Source organism: Barbus barbus (genome assembly GCF_936440315.1).
Source record: "Barbus barbus genome assembly, chromosome: 5".
NCBI classification, from domain to species: Eukaryota; Metazoa; Chordata; class Actinopteri; order Cypriniformes; family Cyprinidae; genus Barbus; species Barbus barbus.
The window spans coordinates 31,227,803-31,249,424 of NC_136733.1; the positions used below are offsets into that span (position 1 = coordinate 31,227,803).

At 36.7% G+C, this 21,622-nt stretch overlaps 2 protein-coding genes across 3 annotated transcripts; both read right to left on the minus strand.

Moving 5' to 3' along the window:
• Positions 1-815: 815 nt before the first annotated feature.
• On the minus strand, positions 816-7,196 carry LOC306870209 (eukaryotic translation initiation factor 1A, X-chromosomal-like). The gene is made up of 7 exons (XM_079417337.1): positions 7,014-7,196; positions 3,198-3,281; positions 2,658-2,761; positions 2,417-2,467; positions 2,244-2,325; positions 1,996-2,087; positions 816-1,198 (listed from the first exon to the last, which is right to left on the minus strand). Exons 1-7 carry the CDS (start codon positions 7,027-7,029, stop codon positions 1,193-1,195), a joined length of 435 nt encoding a protein of 144 aa, XP_079273463.1. The 5' UTR covers positions 7,030-7,196; the 3' UTR covers positions 816-1,192.
• LOC306870207 (ribosomal protein S6 kinase alpha-3-like) lies at positions 7,185-19,728 on the minus strand. 2 transcript variants are annotated; one of them, XM_079417334.1, is made up of 22 exons: positions 19,391-19,722; positions 17,383-17,418; positions 14,650-14,766; positions 14,461-14,542; positions 14,228-14,308; positions 14,012-14,091; positions 12,396-12,502; positions 12,113-12,150; positions 11,820-11,962; positions 11,663-11,733; positions 11,500-11,588; positions 11,329-11,393; positions 11,071-11,173; positions 10,846-10,976; positions 10,643-10,768; positions 10,311-10,400; positions 10,062-10,220; positions 9,589-9,750; positions 9,419-9,495; positions 9,190-9,307; positions 8,946-9,086; positions 7,185-8,799 (listed from the first exon to the last, which is right to left on the minus strand). In XM_079417334.1, exons 1-22 carry the CDS (start codon positions 19,451-19,453, stop codon positions 8,677-8,679), a joined length of 2,202 nt encoding a protein of 733 aa, XP_079273460.1. In that variant the 5' UTR covers positions 19,454-19,722; the 3' UTR covers positions 7,185-8,676. The 2 variants fall into 2 exon arrangements, with proteins under 2 accessions (XP_079273460.1, XP_079273461.1); XM_079417335.1 differs by lacking the exon at positions 14,012-14,091 and having other exon boundaries at positions 19,391-19,728.
• Positions 19,729-21,622: the final 1,894 nt, after the last annotated feature.

Sequence of the window (21,622 nt, forward strand, 5' to 3'; positions counted from 1 at the left end):
AATCCCACTGACCTCATAAATATGCAAATAAGAACGATGACATTGGTGATTATAATTGTATTAAAATCAAGTGGATTCTTGATGAACAGTGTAAAACACAAAACACTTTTTTCAGAATTAACCATTTTAAGTGTGAAAAGTCTCATTTACACTTGGAATTTGCTCAAAAAGGGGTCAAAAGAAATATTTGGTAGCAATCAAATGACCAACACTGCATCACAGGTATCTAACAGCGACGTTAGAGGTTAATGCTGGGTCTCCTCTGTGGAGATGGGCCATGTGATATGGATGAAACGTGGCAGTCTGATACAGCCGGAGGGCAGCAGGACTGGCAGTAACGAGTCCAAATGAAGTGGGTCACTACTTCTCTTACAAAGCGACGCACTCAGACAGAGTCCAACAGTAGACAAGATAGACTCCAAACAACTTAATACTGCTTGACTAAACTAAGGTCTAAAAAAAAAAAACTATTCTACACAGAACCTGAAAACCTCTAATACTTAGAGACTATTGCCATTTTTAACCAGAACATGTAAACTTCAAGGATAGAAATGTCGACCAACGGTTATGATTTGTAATCAATTCATTATTAGGACACAAAGAAATTAGATAGTAGTTTCAGTCCCTCCTGCATACTAGTGGACAAAATAGGTTACTGCTACTTCCATTCTGTACAAACTGAGGGGGACAACAAAAAAAACAATATATATCTATATCAGGCACAGCAGAAATGCATGCAAATGCCACGAAGAGACATTGTAAATGAAGAAAATAAAATACAGAAAAAAGGAAGCAAATATACAAGAAATAAAATTCAGTCCAAACAGATAAAAGGCTTGACTTTTTATTGTAAATTCTGGATTTCTTGGCATTTTAAACTCCACCACGTACAGTGGAATATAAATACTTTAAAATCATAACAAAACTATGCAGTCTGTGATGCGTGGTTGTCATTGAATGAGAAAGGGCGCGATTGTTGTGACAGTCAGAATGCTCGGAGAAGACTTGTAGTGAGATTGCGCAGTGGAGAGAGAGAAACAGATAGAGAGATAAGCAGTAAGCCTCCGAGTGTTTCTCTGAGGGAGTTTGCAGTAGGATATGAGCATCGGTTATGCCCAAAGTGCAATTTTTCCCCCAACAAGAAAGTTCTCTCCTCTCAGTGTAAACAATATAACCCACCAGCAGTCGTGACTCAGATCTGTGGGAGAGGGCAGAAAGAAACATAAATGTACAGGTTTTCCCAAACACTTCAGTATGTTGTCCTTTCCTTAAAAGAGATGCTTGAAAGACCAGAACAGTCAGACACAGTTAAAACATTTTGTTTTCAGAAAGTTACTGCTTATGGTTGACTGATCAATTATGCATACCAACATCTATATCTTCCATTCAAAGGTTTGGGGCCAATAAGACTTTTTTAGTTTTCTTCAGAGTTTCTTAATATTGTTAAAGACCCTTAGGGGCCATTCACACAGAATGCATCTTTGCGTCTAATGGTCATACATGTCTGTCTAGTGCATTTATAATTGGAATGGAAAAACGCATTCTGTGTGAACGGCCCCTTATGCTGTACAATGCTACAATTAATCAAGAATGCAGTAAAAACAGAAATAATGTAAAATATTATGACAACAAAAATAAATAAAGTAGTTTTCAGCATAATTACTCCAGTTTTCAGTGTCATATAAACCTTCAGAAATCATTCTAATATGCAGATTTGGTGCTAAAGAAACATTTATTTTTATTATTATGTTGAAAGAAGTTATGCTGCTTAATATTTTTGTGGAAACTGATAAATGTTCTCTCGATTCTAGAAAGTAGGAATCTTTTGTAACATCTTACATTACATTACTGTGTGATTTCTAACATGCCCTTTTTAATACAGTAAAAATATAAATAAAGGCAATAGAAACTCAAATTCCAGCACTTCGATATTTGTCACTTATAAAAAAAAAGAAAAGAAAAAAAAAAAGTGATAAAAACAAATCAAACACTTACGTCATTAATGTCCTCATCGTCACTCCCAATATCATCAAACTGAATCTCATCATCGTCTCCAGGTCCAAATGTGTCAGTTTCATTGATTTTAGCTGCAGGAAAGAAACAAAAGATTAGCCAAGAGTCTCCACTTGCGTTTATCTACGTCATCTGACACTTACAATTGTGGGTGATTTGTTTTAGTACCATGACATTACTAGAAAACATTTCCAGTAAACAGAAATTAGTAAAACCAGTTTGAGACTCACCGTGTTCTGGAAGCTCTCCATAGGCTTTAAGACTGCGGGCCTCATCTGCATTGTACTTTAGAATGACATCTGCTTTGTTATCCTGTGAAATACATATTCAAGAATTCAAAAACTTTTAAATTTCATAAAATATCTATTGGCAAATTGCAAAAAAAACTAAAAAAAAAAGCTACCTGGTAATCTCTAAGACCAACAAGGATTATGTCAGATGAGTTGATCCAAACCTAAAGGATATATGACAGTATGTTTAATACTTAAGCAAGAAAAAAAGTTATGTCCTTTTTAGGTTGTCTTCTAGGCAAGCAGAAATAAGAGAGGTAAAATGAGTAAAATTACATCAAATCATCTATACGGCCATAGAAATATGACAGTCATTCAGATTCATAAACCTACAGATCATTAACATCATCATACCTTTTTCCGGAGCTTTCCTCGAATGTGGCAGAGCCGCTTGACCCCATCAAAGCACATAGCCTCTAGCCGTCCATTTCCCAGCATTTTTATCACCTGAGCATATTCTGGCACAAGACAAGGGTAATTCTTCAATAACTGAACTAATTTCTTTGCACACACACTATAGATCAAACATTTTTGGGTCAATAGGATTCAATGTTTTCGGAAGAACCAAACAAATACACAACAGAAAGAGTAATATTACAATTTAAATGAAATGTTTTCTATTTAATACATTTTAAAATGTAATTTATTCCTGTGATGGCAAAGTTGAATTTTCAGCATCATTACTACAGTCTTCAGTGCCACATAATCCTTCAGAATTAATTTAAAATTAGTTATTTTTAAATGTTAACATTTATCAAATATGATACACACTTACTGACCCCAAACCTCCGAGTAAGACTGATGAGGTAAAAATTGTCTTTTATTTGCACACATACAGAGCCAAACCATTGGCGGATTTGAACTATTTCCCACAAGTTGTTGATGTTTCCTTACCCTGGCCATCCTCCTTGAAAACCAGCTCTCTCTTCTCTGATTCATTCTCGTTCTTACCACGCCGCCGATTTTTACCTCCTTTACCTATAGAGATGAAATTAAGACTTTGAATTATGTTGTACGTAATAAGCAGATATTAGATCTTCCCCTATATTTCAGTTCCCTCTCTCATCCTGGATATCACCTTTTCTAAAAGTTACAATATTGGATTCAATTAAAACCCAATAGACACTTGTACATCTATTTACATACAAATGACACACTGCATATGTAGTAATAGGGCTGACAGGCATTTATTTTCACTCAGAATATTCACATTAACCCTATACAGCCTGCTGTGTCATATCTGATACAAGAACGATACTTTCCTTTTGCCCTCTGATTGATAGATAATACTTTTTAGTAAGTACAAGTTGAAGGAGTGGATCGCAGGTCTACAATGGCCTTCGTAATAATATTATTTATAATATTTCTTGAATAATTATTAATCAAAGTTACATTTATGCATGATAGAGTAAGTTGAATATGGCTTTAGTCTGCCTTTTCCTCTCTAAGAAGCTGCGCTCGTTGTGTGTGTAACCATGCCCGGTAAGGTTTAGGGCCGAGGCAACCTTGAAGTAAGATAAGTGTTTCTCTGCATATGTGTGTTAGTATCTGTCTGTAGAGGGAGAAGCTCAGACAGTCCAGGACAAACGTTCTGCTGCCGATGTCCAGCGTATCAGTCTTTGGAGAGACGTATTGCGTCGGACCTCTGATCACTTGTCACCAAAATAGTCGTTATCAAAAGATATGCTTCAAGCTTGTGTCCATATGTGGAACTTTTCTAAGTATCTAGATTTTAGAACCAATCACAATTTTGATGACTTATGAATTGATGCAGTTAGCAACCTCTGTTAGGATATAATTGCTGGTGTTTTTGAATTGTAAAACTGGTCGGTCTACGAACTCCATCACGAGTGTTGAAGCTGTCTTCTGCGGATGAAACGGCAAACTATGTTCTTCAGTAAATTTTTCTTTCTATAATTGAATCGCATCTCTGACTCCTGGCTTTTGTTCATCGTACCTGGTCCATGGGTTTTAACTGTTTTCCCCAACAAAGGCCTTTTAGTAGAATTAATTTTAGTGTATTCATAGCATGTGTCTGAAAAGCTTGAACGACTGCGTGTCTACGAGCCATTGCGATACATCCACTGTCAACATTAGCGCATGGTACAGTGGCCACAAGCTGCAGGCCACACACCCACCCTCCACCTTGCCCCGCCTCTCTCCTCATCATTAGCATTTAAAGCTACAGACACAGAAATGGCACGTCCTAAGGAAATCACATTGTGGGACTGGCTCGTAGTGGCTCAAATTCTGCACCAAGGCTGAATTTCGGGAACGAGACTTCAGATACAGTACTAGGGACCACTTAGGCCTACATAAAAGCATCCAAATCGTTAGCAATATTTCAAGATTAACATTTATTGGACTGAAGCACTTGAAGTATTCTTTTCTTTTCTTGCATTCTTTTATTCATTTAAAAAAAAAATGCACATTTATCAAATATGAAACGAATATTAATGAAAAACTTTATTTTTTTACTTTTATAGCACCTTTCCAAAGCCAAAAGTTGCTCTACAAAACTGGGTTTATTTGTACATCTCTAAATCATTTAATTGCATTGCCTTATGTTTTGTCCCCAAAACAACATCAACTACAGAGCTTTTATCATAAAATTAAGCATTAAATATTTCAAAGACTATTATATTATTATAATAGTATCTGGGGACATAGAGCGACAACTTATATGTATATTACAACTTACATATACATATACATACACACATATATATATATATATATATATATATATATATATATATATATATATATATATATATATATATATATATATATATATATATATATATATATAATGCAAGCAGTCAGCTATTATATGACAAGTTATCAGTCTTTCAGTATTTATTTTGGCCACATAAACCACACTGCAGATTTTTGCCCAGTTTAGGCCTCGGAGTAAAATTTATGTTTTTTTTTATCCCTTTACACTACATGACCTATTAAAAAGACTGCTGTATTAACTATCATACAAACTAATATTTAACTTTATTTATTTATTATTTTAGATTTTGGGGGAAAGTCCAATATACTGTTTTATTTAGAAAAAAAAAAAAAAAACTAATTTCCTCACTATTATTTATGTCAGACTTCAACCTGGTTAATATACCTTAAATTTGCCCGTCATGCATGATGAAATAAACTTGTTTTTGAATTACACATAAATAACATACAAAAGGCAGTTGTCGCCGCATTCCGGCGTAACGATGCAACACACAGAAAGGGTAACTTTACAGGGGGACAAACTGTCCCCCTGTAAAGTTACTGTACTGATGTGGTTATACACATCAGTATCAGCATCGTAGAAACACACTACAGCTCGCTTCACCAGATTCAATGTAGCACATGCGACCTATGGTTTCACTGGAACAGTGTTGGCCAGCCTCCCATTGAGGAAGACTTCCTTTGTCCTGCTTGTGTGTAGTGTGTGTGTATATTGTAAAGCTGTGAAAAGTGCTATAGAGATATAATTTGAATGATTTAGTGATGTCATCGTCGTCATCCACTTCAGCTCTCTTCCAATAGTGTGCAATCAGTCAAGTGTCCCCAACTAAGCAAGGCAAAAATGTATTTTTATGTATTAACCAGTGGAATAAACCACGTCTGTGTACACTGTCTTTTGTTGCAGGATTTGCTTAGAGCATTAACGTCCATTTATTTATATAATTTCATTTCTTTGTTGTATTTTTGTCCAGTACACAAAGACAAATTCCTTGTACATGTAAACCCATTGTATCTGGCAATAAAAGGGATTGTGAAAGAACTTGTGGAGCATTGATTGAAAGAGTTTGGAAATGTCCTTTCCCTATTTAAACATTGTGGCTAAGAGGATGCATGGGGAAAATGCCCCATCAGATATTTGTCCATATCGAAATCCTGATTATTACTAGTAGTGTTTTACTAGTACTAGTAGTTACACTTTAAAGGTTGTCTTGGATAGTTAGCAGATGTTATAGGGTTTTTTTAACATTGTAAAACAAGAAGTGTATGTGGGCAGCCTGCCAGTGTAAGAATGTGTTTGGCCAATGATCCACTGGATCGCAACATAGAACTAGACTTAAACTTCGGGGTGTTATGCAATAACAGCGTTTACATTAATGGGATTCGTGTGACTGATCGTATGATCAAATCATAATCATTCTGATTCAGCAGCATTAGAAGTGCTTTGGCTGGAGAATGACGTTAACTTATTGTAACTAGATTTTGGCTAGCAAACAGGTCACAAGTTAACACAGGCACATTTCCTGGATTCAGCCATGCTGCATAATGTTATGCCGAGAGTAAAATCCTATTTGAATCCAAAACTCCGCGATTGAACCAAAGCAGCTCAGTGCGTTCATTACTGGCGTCTCCCAGCGAAACTACCCATGCCAAACAGACATTGTTTTGTTGTTGTTCGGTAATTCAGCCGCTACGGGCGATCATACCATTAATTTGAAATCATTACAAGAATACCAAAATCGTGTAACGAGCAAGTGTTAGTAGACAGCTTAATATCAGGTCAGTTTGTGCTTTCAGAATCGGCGAATCTGCTGCGGTCGTCCCATCACATCGAGCGAAGGACCTGAACCAGGAAGTTGGTCACCAGATAACACGGAAACCAGTTGCTGCCGCATTGCTCGCGCAGGCCGGGTGATTTCATTCAACTCCGTTAACAACTGCTCGAACAATAAAAAACAATAAAATTTCCCTTACCTTTATTCTTTGGCATGTTCGGATTACAAATACTGCTGTCTTTGTTCGGTGATGTCGTATAACAAAGTATTTGAATAAAGAAATGTTAAATTTCGAGGAGGAGGATGTCAAATAACTTCCCTCTCCCTTTTTTTCTGAAGACTTAAGCAGTGATCCACGCCTGCGCAAAACACGCTTTTACATAAAAACTTTATTTATACTCTCAAAGATACCATTTCATTGGGCTGGAAATACAAAGGGTTCAATGCTGACGAGTAATTTGGAGAAAAACATAAATCTGAATTGCAAGATCTATTTTACTTAAACTTATCCAGATTTTATTTTTAATACAGGGTTAAAAACATGCTCTCTCAAGCACAACCGTGCTGGAAAAAAACATGGCCAGTGTTATACAATACTGGCCAGAAGAGATCACTAGGACATATTTCTCAATTCCACTGTTATTATTAAAATACAGCAGCATAAATTAAAAAGAACAGTTTAACTTATTCATGTAAATTAATTCCAGAACAAGAAGACGTCGTCTGTGGCCCGAGTCTAACCAAACATGTGGTCTCTCATACAAACAAAAACAGTTCATTGCCAGGTATAAAAATAATACATTCTGAATCGTCTTTAAAATTATGATTGAGACAATTGGAACAATCTTGGTTAATATAGCCTGCATATTTCCCTTTAATTTAATGGAGAATGAACATCACGAAACGAAATACAAAAGGAATCACTTTGAGTAAGACAGCAGTATATTGGTCATTCCCAGTAAAAAAAACTAAATAAAAACCAAACTCCCCTTATATATCCATCTACCTTCAGCTCCTACATAACGTTACCATATCCATCATGAAAGATACAGCATACAAGTGTTCTCATATAAGCTCTGAGGAGTAGCTCTTATATGAAGGGTATTGGTCTGCTGGAGAGGAAGATGTTAGAATGAGGTCACTATTTGGATTGCCTTTTTTTGCAAATCAAGTGCCCTTTAAGACACATGTCCATGACAAAGGGGTTTTGGACCACTTTGTCCAATTAAAACACTAGATCAACACAAAATACTTGATTTGTGACACTACATCTCTAGGGACATACCATGAGGATTGTAAGTTTACTTGCATAATTCTCTTTGATTTCACAAATGGTTTCAACACTGCACCGTTTAAACAGCATCTGAAATTGCGTGTAGTGGCATTACTGAACAACAACTCTTTCTGTCAAAAGGAAAAGCTTGAGTAAGCCATTTCAGCATGTGAGGTCTGTCTTGAAGAGGGTGGGCACAGCTATGATCAGACAGTAATACTAGCAATAGTACGGCTCCATGCAATCGTTGAATATGTCATCCCCACCACCACAATACAGAAAACAAACTGTGAGTCACAGTCTCTTAACATCATACATTATCTCCACACAGACTCACAGAATATTCATATATAATCCCATATGAAGTACATTTCTAGAGTATTTTCATAAAACAATTGTACATGAATTTATTATACTCCTAAGAGCTTTTTATAATATTCTACATCGATGATGAATGACAAGAACTAAAAAAAAAAGTGTTTGTTTGTTTGTTTTTTTGGTTTGGGCAGCCATTCCATGACGACAGTAGAACCGCCAAACATCTCACAAATTGATGTGCCATTTGTAGTTTGGGGTTAAATCTGAACGGTCACAGGGCGGCAGAGGTCAGCTTTTTGACACCACGGCGCTGAGCGAGTGTGGAGCATCCCACCGGGTCCAGTATGGGAGAAAGATTTCTGTTCAGGGCTGAATAGGTGGCTGCCATTGCTCCCTGAGATAAAAGGGAAAAGTAATAAGAATACAGAGTCAAACAGAAGCTTTAAGTATTATAATATTAATTCAGGACTGTTGGGGTGACAAGGAAACCATGATTCAATTTGCTAGCTTCACATTTGAAACTATTATTGCAAAACAAACCTTCACTAGATGAGGTGCGTCCAGGCGGTTAAGTTGGTATTTTGGTAGCTGGTCCTTGTTGACAATCCATGGGTGACGAAGCACTTGAGCAGCAGTCAATCTCTTATGAGGATCAACGTGAAGCATCTTTGATACCAGGTCCTGTCAACAAAGAGGTTTAAAGATTATACATCAAATATATATATATATATATATATATAGATGAGGTTGAGGAAGTGTGATAAACAAAAGGAGAGCCTTCAACCTTAGCCTCGACCGATACAGAATTCCAATATCCTCCAGAGAGGGAGAATTTCCCACTGCCAATCCGAGTCAGAATTTCTTCCGGTGTATCTTCCGGGCCATTAGCAAACGGAGTGAACCTGAAGGAAGGATAAGAGTGCTGAATTATATTGTTTTTGAACTAAATCAAGATCTGTATGCAACAGAAAAATGCATGCAGAAAATCTGACTTGTATAGTATGTTAATGTACCCTGTAAGCATGGTATAAAGGAGAACTCCAAGACTCCAGATATCACAGGCTGTATCATAGCCTTGCTTCTTCAGGACCTGAGGGGATAACACAAACACAAATAATAACTTACAAAAATAATATAATATAGATATATCTAGTCTCTTCATCTAAAACAAATCAAAAGGTACCTCTGGAGCAACAAAGTTAGCAGTGTAGCATGGTGTCATCAGCAGTCCATTTTCTGCTCGGAGTTGTTTGGCAAAACCAAAATCACAGATCCTGATTGATTCTGGGTTGCCTGATTCGTCCACGTACAGGATATTACTGGGCTTTAGGTCTCTGTGTACTACCTGCAACCAAAGTGACAATCTACTTGCCATGAAAACAAATAAACAGAATAAACATGAAATATTTAAATAAATATATATTTATTTGATAACCAAAGTGCATTTCTATGAACCATAACTCATAATAAATATATACACCTAAAATATGCATGAAATAAAAATAACTAAAATTAAAAAATAAATAAATGATGCAAACGAGTTTGATTGAAGGCATACCAAAAATATATTTAAATGGTGTAACAGTGTACTTAATTATCCTGGCTAAAATAAATCTTAATGAGTAATGTCTGCTGTGTGTGCGAGAATGCTCTTACCCCTTGGGCATGTAGATATTTAACAGTCTTTGTAATGGTGTGCAGGACAGCACTGGCCTCTCTCTCAGAGAAAAACTTTTGTCTGAGGATTTTATCCAGAAGTTCTCCACCTTTCATCAACTCTGTGACGAGGTACACCGATCGCCCATCATCGAATACCTATAAACCCACAAAGACTCAGATAACAGGAGACATAACCTAGGACATTCCAGTTCTAAGCGTCCTACAGGCACACAAACAATCACTCACGTCTTTCAGCGTGATGATGTTGGGATGTTGTCCATAACGCAGCAGAATCTCAACCTCCTCTGTTGGATCTCTCCTATCCTTACTGATAATCTGCAATCCAACCAGAACCATTGAAACCAAATGCAACCTTGGTGAGCATAAGAATCTTCTTTTAAAATCATAGCAACCCTAAACTTGTGAACGTTAGTGATGAATACACATGGAAAAACCAAATACATTAACACACCTCTTTTGCAACTGACAAAGCAATCAGAACTGCCAACACAGCTCTCTATAAATCTATAAGAACCATAAAGACATCAGTAACAAAACAGATGTAGAGATATATTTACCTTGACTGCATAGTCCATGACTGTCCTCTTGTGCACACAGCGCTTGCAGATGCAGTAAGAGCCCACACCAATGTCTTCTTTAACATCATATACATCCGTGAACTGAAGTGTGCTCCGGTGGGGTTGCTGTACATACATGTATACACTTTATTTCCAAGATGCAGGCATGAGAGAAGAGGAGTGTGTGAGTGACGCGAGGATACCTGCAGTATGCCGCTCATGTTGAGGTTGCTCTGAATGGGCGGCAGGCTCTCCTCTTCTACTCCAGGGGCAACAAAGCTAAACCCTCTGAAGAGCTGATGGGCATTGGCACTTGGAGGGACACCAGGAGAGTCTGGGACAAACAAAAAAGTAAACTAAGTGCTAGTAAATTGTTGTGATAAGAAGCACATCGACCATTAGGGAAAGAGAATATTTGCATTACACACCTCGTGGGATTTTGGAAGTGAACTCAGAGTCAAAGTAAAACGTGTCGTCTGGCCTCTGGATGACTGGTTTAAAGGGAGGAGTCATTTCCTTTCTGTATAATTTCTAGAGGGGAAAAAAAACTATTACAATTATGGCGGGGTGGGGTGAGCAGTAGCTCAATACCACTTAAAGAGACATGCACTGAAGCAGGTCACTGTGAACAGATCTGTTTTTAACAAGGTAAAATGGGGTTTAACAGAAAAATAAAAATAACTTACATTCCAGTCAATTGTGCTGAAGAACGAATGTCTTTTGATCTCTTCTACTCCATCAGGCCCGGCTCCTGAAATTCCAACCCCAACAATCAATGAACAGACTGAAATTCACCAAATTTACTCAGCATGCACAATCGGTTCTTGGAAAACTAGTTGAAAATGAGTTTTCCTCACCCAAGCGGTTGCCAGGATTCCTCTTGAACAGATTGCGGAGCAGAGACTGGGCCTCTGGGCTAAGAAACTGAGGCATACCCAATTTGGCACTAGAGATACAGAAACCAACGTCACTACAAAGACTCCGTTATGAAGATCAGTGTTTTGAGTAAATAAGACTTACGTTAGGATCATTGTCATGGTCTCCTTTCGGTCTTTCCCTTGGAATGGAAGTGTTCCGGTCAGCATTTCAAACTGAGGAGGTAGAAATACATCATAATCACTGCACTGTGATACAAAAATTATGTTGTAATATACAAATATAATATTAACCCTCTTACCATTAGCACACCGTAGGACCACCAATCAGCACTGTGAGTGTGACCTCTGCGGTTGACCACCTCTGGAGCCATATATTCCACTGTACCACAGAACGAATATGCCTTGTTCTCATGGTCAACGGACTCTTTACTCAACCCAAAGTCTAGGAAACATACACAAAGACACAACAAATCTTACACATACTAAGACTTATCATTGTGAAATTCTCACAAAATGCTCAAAAAGACAAATCTGAACTCACTCAAGATTGTTATATACAAAGTTATCGTTATTAGTGATAAAACACACTAACCTGTTAATTTGATGTGTCCATAATTATCCAAAAGAATACTGAAAGAGATCCAAATTTAGTTCTCTTAAGCAAATGTGCAATGCATTGGGTTAGTCAAAGTCTGATTACTAGAAACATCCTAATATGTGGATATATTTCAATTATTTATTGATTAGAATTAGAACTATTAAAAATATTTGTAGTATATAATGTGTTCTTAAACATGTAGCTACTATGCACTTTGCTGTTGTTCTTTGAGCCGAGACACCTCACACTTTACTTAATACGTGGGTAAGAATCATACTTTTCTGGTTTGAGATCTCTGTAGATGATTCCCAGTCCATGTAAATGGTCCAAGGCCAAAGCCAGTTCTGCAAGGTAGAACTTTACATCCTCCTCTGTAAACATCACCTACATAAAGACATGAAAGAGGGGTAGAAGAATTAGCAGAACTTCATCTATTCTTGCATTATTTTAAACGGTTGATTCATATTTTAAATGAGATTAACAAGTACACCACCATTCAAACATTTAAAGTCAGTACGCTTTTTTTTTTTTTGCAAGAAACTGATATTTTTATTTAGCAAGGATGGATTAAATTAATCAAAAGTGACAGTAAGAATTCTTACATTGTTACAAAAACTATTTTAAATAAATGCTGTTCTTATGAACAGTCTGTTTGTCAAAGAGTCCTGAAGAAAACTTACCAGTTTCCACAAAAATATTAAGCAGCCATTTTGACTCATAATACAGTTTTTATTGAGCAACTAATCAGTATATTAGAATGATTTCTGAAGGATCCGGATAACTTGACTTGCAGCGGACTGATCTCGTTCCACAGCATCTGAAATGTTGTTATGGTCGTTCTGAAATGCCTGAGCAAAGTCTGTCATCAAAGTATTTCTGTATAATTGTCTTACATGACTGTGTTCCCAAACAGCAGCATTCACCTCCGAAAGCAATGACAGCATTTATTGTGTTTCGTCTGCTCGCTCTGAGGCGCAATTAATTTTTCATATATGAAAATTATTATATTCAGTAGCTTATCCTAGTTCTCTATAGGCTATATAGTGCCAGTTTACCAGGAAGTGACTATTTTGTTCTCTTTGACTCGTTGGATGGAAACGGTGTTCGTTCACAAATATTTTATGATAGGCTAAATCCAAATTTGCGCATAAGTTAAATTTGCAACTTTGGATGGAAACCCAGCTATATCAGAAACACTGCTCTGCGTCTAAAGTATTTCAGTATGTTTGAGATATCACCGTTCTGAATAAAAAATAAAAAAGGTTATAGCGACTTTTTCATCTCACAATTCTGACTTTTTTTTCCACAGAATTGTGAGATAAACTCGCAATTGCGAGTTAAAGTCCAGTTTTGAGGGGGAAAAAGACTGATATGTTCTCAGAATTATGACTTTTTAACTCGCAATTGCGAGTTTTTATATCACGCAATTCTGAGAAAAAAAAAGTAAGCTGTCAGCTGAAAATATTCAGAAGGAACAAATAAATTCCTTGAGAAATATAACTTCCCGCTCATGTCCACTGCAGTCATCATAACCTTCATATTCTTTCTGATTTGAGTGATCCTTTTCTATCTTGCTAGCTAAATATAGGCTATTTAACATGTGAATTCTTGCTAAATATGCAGTTATATTACGGGTCGTTGGCATGAATTGTACTCACGGTGGTGGTTAAGCGCACTTTTTAAAAATCCGCTCCTCGCTCCATTCAAAAATCACACCGCTCCGCTCACATACTCTGATTGTGAGTAACTGTTGCTGTCATGACAGATCTATTTCAGAACCAGTCGCTATCAAAATAATCTGGCTACGGGCGCGGGCCAGATATTATTGCTGGCGGGCCACTTTTGGCCCACGGGCCGCCTGTTGCCGACCACTGCCCTAGACACGTAAATCACCTCTTTGGACAGGCGATTGAAGAGATCTCCTCCTCTGAGAAAGTCCAGAATCAGATAGAGTTTGCCTTCTGTCTGAAATGCTGAGGAATCAAGATTCAAGATTTGTAACAAGTGCATTTAAATATAATTAGTAATAAGTGGTTGTACTTGAAGTTCAATTAGCACACAGCCATGAAGCGTAAGTATCTGATTGGTGATGGGATGTTAATAACTCACCATAGTGCAGTTTAACAATAAAAGGATGGTTGACATCAACTAGTATGTCTCTCTCCATCTTTGTACGCTGTCGATCTCGTACTGAAATCACATACACCCAAACAAAACAAACATTAAAAATCCCCATTATAAAAACTTCCTTTTTCAGTTTGTACAACTTCAACAATAATGCATTGACAGCAAAGGCTTTAAAAGAAGTTGCCAAAACATAAAACAATACACAAAACACACACCTTTCAATGTAGCTTTCTTTAGCACTTTCATAGCATAGAGCTGTCCTGCATCGGGCCCAGTTATCTTCCTGACAAGGAACACCTACAGAAACGTGTGCCATTAATAAGTAAAACAGAATGATGCTTCTACATGTAAACACAATAATAAAAATGGATAATGTTAGATTTTCTCAAATATGAGCAGTTCACCTTGCCAAAAGAGCCTTGGCCCAGCACCTTACAGAGTTCAAACTGTCGTGTGTCCGCTTTTTCCGAGCCCTCCTTGACGTGGTGAGTGATGTTGATTTCCTTGACCAAGCCTTCATCCTATGAAGGAGACATATGAGGTATGACGATGCTTATGTCAACAACAAAACATGCAATGCAACAAACCAGCAAACGCAGAACATGGCTCTTAAAACATGGCTCTCATGTTCTTTTAAAAACAGCTATCACAGCTGTGTAACTTTAAAAAAAAAAATCAATGCTAAAAACAATTGTCAAAACACACCATCACTTCAACACGTCAATACAAACTCATGCCCAAAAAAGGTCTGAGAGTCAAGCACACACACACCGAGCACACAGAGCGCGCGCACACACACACACACACACAGAGGATGTTAAAGAGAAGTCTGGATAGCTGGTGTCTCTGCAGAGGAGCAGCATGCCAAAGCTTGTAGGAGGAGAGAGAATACACACCAAATACAAGAAGCAGAGGGTATAAACCAGGTCCATCTGACTAACTGAATGAATAAATGACTGAATACCTAAAACTGACCAGAAGATGAACTCTGGACGCTAAAATACTAACTTAATGATAATATGTATTATATTGAGCTAAAAGTTCTACACTCAAATTCATCTAATTTACTCGTCTTCTTTCACTCTCTCTTTCTCTTAACATACACTTGAGATGAAAACCCGTGTGGGACTAGCTAATAATCAAGTCATACACAAGTTCTATCAATAGATGGCACACACCAGTCTGCCAATATGAATGAGACTAAAAGGTAGATGACAGCTGATATTCTATTGATGGTGGAAAAAGACCACTGACGTCAATATCCACCACAGAGGTCAAAAATGACGGGATAAGATGAGGACAATATACAAGTGTCCACAAGTCAGAAATGTGTGTGTATCAGTGCATAATAACTATTTGAGAGCAAATATCTTATCTTTTTTATTCTGCTTATTCTGCTACGTTCTTGGCTTTACCATGTTTTTTGGGAGACTATGTACTTCATTAATAATCAAAGCTTCTCTCCTGACCTGCTTTCACTAGCATTTCGAGCAAGCAGAATAGTTAGAAGTTCAGCAATGACAGACAGTGCCATTTGTTTCATAAACATGGATCTTTTAATAAGTCAAACAAGGTTGACACAGCCATAAGCAACAGTATATTTTGATACTAAGTGCTGAGGTGGGTCAGAGCAGAAATATTTCAGTCTGGCTTTTATACGGCATTGTGTTTTTACAGTGAATTTGAGCACGAACAGAACAGCCTGTGAAATACATTAATTAGATGGAGATTTATATGGAATGTGTCAATGAATTTAACTCAGAACACAGTTGCATTTAATATATTGTATTTAACTCAGAATGTTAGTTGTAAATTTCTCTTACATAATACATGCATTATTAATCATTACGTCCTATGTATCTTATATTTATGTAACATCCACAACAAAGAGTTTGTGGGAAAAAAAATTACTTAATGGTGCAGAAGTCTCTGCAAATGAATCTAAAACTGAATTTAAATTCTAGAAGTTTGAGAGCAGATGAGATGACTGAGGGGGTCTGGCATGAGAAAGAGGAGTCTGAGAGGGTGCTGGCAGACCTCCAGGGAGATTTTAACTGAAGCGTGTCCAAGGATGATGACTGAGGGACACCTCACAACAGAAACAGGAAGTGAGCGTGGGTGTTACACACACACTATGTCAAAATCTTTCTTGACTCTCAATAACCCTCCTTCCCACATACACAAACATACAATGGGACAAGCCTAAATATACACTACTTTTCAAAAGTCTCGGGTTAGTAGGTCATTTTTTGTTTGTTTTAAAGGAATACGTTTTTAGCACATTAAAGACTTTAACACTGTTGCAAAAAATGTTTTCAAATAAATGCTGTTCTTTTGAACTACTCTCCATCCACCAAAGAATCCTGAAAGGAAAAATGCATCACGGTTTCCTCAAAATGTTTTTAACATTGATGATAATAATGTTTCTGTATCATCAATCAGCATATTAGAATGACTTCTGAAGAATAACGTGACACTGAAGACTGAAGTAATGATGCCGAAAATTCAGATTTACCATCACAGGAATGAATTACATTTTAAAATTATTTCAAATTATAATAACATAAAAATATTTCTGTTTTACTGCATTTTTGATCTAACAAATGCATCCTTGGTGAACATAAGAGTATTATTTAAAAAAATATCTTACAAACCCAAAACTTTTAAATGGTAGTGTATATATATATAGTGAGTGAATCCACTGCTCTGGGTCACAAACAGCCCTATCAAGTGATCTGAGAGCTTTCAGAAAAGTTGCTGCAGGGTTGTTGGAAAATTAAGCTCTGCTTGAAGTGAATGTTGAACATCCTCTTCTCCTACTGGCGGCTTGCTATGTCACTCATCCAACAGGAAACCAATAAAACCAGGCTGTACTCTGAGACAGGAAATGTGATGTTAAAAGCTGACTAGCTTACATAGGAAACACATCTTTCAACTGAAAGACAGAGCATTGCAGTAGATCAAATTCTCCTCAAGCAGTGAACGAAGAGCTCATTTGACTAATGGCAAGGAACCCATATAAACTTGAATTGGTGTACTTGGACCCATCAACGTAATTTGATTCAGTATGACAGACATGTTCTGTCTAACATGCAGACACACACCCAAAATACATATATACATAGTCTTGAACTTACCAGAACAGAAGCATCATCATCCACCATGGAGTCATCCTACAAAACAGGAAAATATAATGTTATTGCCATCATGTTACAACAGCATTTGTAAGGGCTATGATCACAATGTGTCAACAATAACCAAAAAAAAATAAAAATGAAGTGGTCTTCAGGAACAGAAAAGATGTGCAGGAAATCAACCCTAACCACAATCTATTAGGGAAAAAAAAGTTTATTTAAATGACTGTTGCAAACCCTTATTACTGTAATTTGTAAATATTATGGCTCCATGAGGGATAATGACTATGTGCAACGTCAAATCATCTGACCACATGTTGACATGAGAGTAAAACAGCAGTGTGGAAGATTGTTGTTTACATACAGTCAGTCACAGACCAAGTGATTATTTATGGGTCCACACATAAACGGGGGATGTAGCAAGCAACGTAGGATGGCTATTTCCAGACCACGGGATTAGCCTGGATCAAAGGAAGTTAATTAGGGAAAGAGCACGACAGGACAGAGTGCTAACAGTGTAAGAGAGACAATACCAGTTACTATTTAGCAACTCAGATGACATTTATCCTACAGGCAACAGTGCGTATAATCGTCCCCTGGAGTAAGCAGGGGTTTGGTGCCATACTGAAAGATATTATATAATCATTATAATATATACTCTAAATAGTTAATGGATCATCACTAGTGTGGTTTGAAAAGCATTAGATCATTTGATTCTGATTTATTCTGACACTTACTACACAAACTGTATCTTTTTGCATTACATAACTGCTTGTATATTTATAGTTTAGTATTTAATCTATTCTCTGTTTAAAGTTGAATATAACTCTGCACTGTAAATTTTCAGTACACTGAATATTCATACAGTATGCACACTACTGTTTAAAAGTTTGGGGCCAGAAAGATTTTTTTGTTTTTGACATTGTTTATAAGTCTCTTAGGCTCACCAAGGCTGCATTTATTTGATCAAAAGTAAAGTAATATTGTAAAATAAATTTGTATTATATATTTTAAAGAATATTAAATTTACTCCTGTGACGGCAAAGCCAAATTTTCAGCAGCAATTACTTCAGTCATCAGCGTCACATGATCCTTCAGAAAGCATTTTAATATTCTGATTGGGATAATATCCATGCTTCTATGTATTTTAATTTAGGATTAGTATGGCCATTTAATGAAATTGTATATAAAATCTCATCCAGATAATATCGCAATAAAAAGTGTGTGGGGGTCATAATTCACAGACTAAATCTGAACACAGACAGAAACAAAAGCCTGCAGGGAAAATAGTGAAAGTCTAAATTGATCAAATTCCGATTAGTGGACAAAAGAATACAAAAATGTAGTCGTTTCATAATTTAAGTAACATTTTGGCCATGACTCAAAACCTAATGGACCGTCTACCTAGACAGACAGTATTTGGGGATATCATAAACATTTATGGCATTTTTTGACACGCCTTTGACGCCCAAAAATGCTGTCTAGGTATGTTGGGAGCACTGGGTTTTGAGAAAATGCCAAGTCAGTCTATAAGAACTGGGTTCCCCACCCAGTGCTTATTACCCAATGCGTACTTAAGTCAAACTTCAACCAGCTACAAAAAGCAAGCAAGTGTCCATTTTAAGTTACAATGCACAAGTAAACTTAGATCGAACGAACGAACAGACACACACAGACACAGACACAGACACAGACACACACAGGGCTTGTCTGGCCATGTCTTGCTTCGACGGTTTACTCATTATCTAGTTTAACCAAGTAAGTTAAATTAGTTAGGCACTAACAATTAACATTTAAAAGAAACACTTCATAACGCTTTTAATACTTCGTTGTATTTTAATCTCGAATTATATTATGTCTGACTATAGTGTTTGCAAACTGGAAACCTGTAAATTAGTCCAAGAATGCACTTCAAGACTGCAGACATTCCTCCGCGGAGTATCGGATTAAAGGTGCTCTCACACAATCTACTAACAACAACCCTCGATTAAATAAACGTGATATAACCTACCTCATTCTCCATATGCCCCACGGGCAACTTCTGCCAGGGGTCTGCAAACTGCGCCAGCGGCATCTTTAAGACCCAATCTGTAACTTGCGATCACCCCGTGAAGTGATTTGACGCTGTCAGTCACTGTAAAGTTGTCCCGCAAAGAGGATGGTCCCAAACTGAAGCGTAAACAAAAGAAGAATTCAGTTCAGTTGCCTTCTGGGTTTTACTTCTAAAGTGTCCGGCTCCTCTTCAAAAAAATTCTAAAGATGTTTTTAAGAGCAGAGTAGCCTAATACGCTTCCGTTTTTGCTCAACATGGCGTCGTCGCCCCGTTCACCTGTCTGTCAGAACGAGGCTGGAGCGCGAGCGACGCTGTGGCCACACCCACCGATGCCCTGTACACTGCTGCTCAGGTAGATTAATGCGGTCAAGGAATGATTTCTTGAGATATGTAATCTATTCAGAGATATTATATCTGTTCAAAAGCAGAGCTGGGTAGATAACTTAAACTGTAATTCGTTACTGATTCCAAATTACATGGCACACATGACACAAATTGTAGTTAGTAGCCTAGCTAATCCATTACATTAGCCTACACATTTTACATACTTTTCACATAATTTTAGATTACTTTTGACCTAACTCGTTTATCACATTGATTTAATAAATAGAATAATCTTGTACCATATTGGCATAAAAATACAAAGAGGAAGAAAATATATTCCAGTGATTAACAACATGATGAAGATCTTTAAACATTATATTACATCAAGGTTTCCCAAGCTGGGTCTGTGAAGGAACTGCAGGGGGTTTATGAAAATCTAATAATTTATTAAATTATAAAATGTTAAATAAAAATCAATAAAAAAAAAAGCCTACTAAGAAAATGAAATATTGTTATATTTGTTTACCTGCATGTCATGGGACCATAACAAATGTCAGGCAACCATGAACATGCAAATGTGTTAATTATTAAAATATTTATTTTAAAATCTCTGGTGTATATCAAGTAAATATATTAGGTGAAAGGTTAAGATGATAAAAAAGTTTGTGAATTTGTGCATTTTAACACCTTACTAATGTCTGGTCTTTGTGTGAATGTCCACAAAACTGGAAGACTTTCTGAGTGTATATAAGTGGTAGGCTATTTTAGAAAGGAAAAATAAAAAAAATATGATTATTTTATTGCTATTGCGTAAATATGTAATCTATAAAAAAGTAACTGTAGTCTGATTACGAGTATTTTAAAATGTCATTTAATCTAATTGCAAGTACTTAATTTTTGGAATCTGATTACGTAATCCAGATTACATGTTGTCAGTTACTACCCAGATCTGTTCAGAGCCTTTATCATTTCGACTGGTTTTAGAACGCAATGGGAATCTCATTGGAACATCCTCGCTTGTGCTTCATTTGTGATTATCATGTGGAACAGTCGTCACTAAATCAGTTTAAATCTCTTTTCCCTGCGTAGCATCCACGTTTTCATTTATTATGTCCTTCATAAGAAAAACACACGTGAACTTAAATGAAGTGCACAATCAAACCAGATGGAATCACAACACCACAGCTGATAAACACTCATCCAGCAGCAGCAGAGGGCTTAGAATAAAGCTGATTTGAGGATTGTGCTTTATTCTCACTCTCTGTTTTTGATGTGACCCATTTCTCCAAACCACTTTGATTTATGCTTTGTTTAGTGTGACGATCATGCAAAAGGCAAAAGCAGCTTAATTCTATAAATAAAGAGTCTTATTCACTTGCCACATTAAAGGGAAATGTTTTGTCATGGTCCCCTGAGTATTAATAGCTGGGTGATTTCCCCAAACTTGTAAACCCTGACATTGAAAAAAAAAAAATATGTATACATGAAAAATGGGTGGGTTCAAACAAAGGTGCCATCTTCTAAGTTGTGTATCAGATCCAGATAAAAATACCTGTAAATAAAAGGTGAAATGTTAATCTCGCATCTCATATTCATCTTTTGATGTCAAACCCAAATGTTTTCAGTCTACAGCAAAAATAAGGGAATTGGCCTTACGGTTCCAATACTTTTGGAGGGCACTATATATATACACATATACACACACACACACACACTGTGGGGCAAATAAGTATTTGATACACTGCCGATTTTTCAAGTTTTCCCACTTACAAACAATGGAGAGATCTGTAATTTTCATCGTAGGTACACCTCAACTGTGAGAGACAGAATATTAAAAAATTCCAGAAAAATCACATTGTATGATTT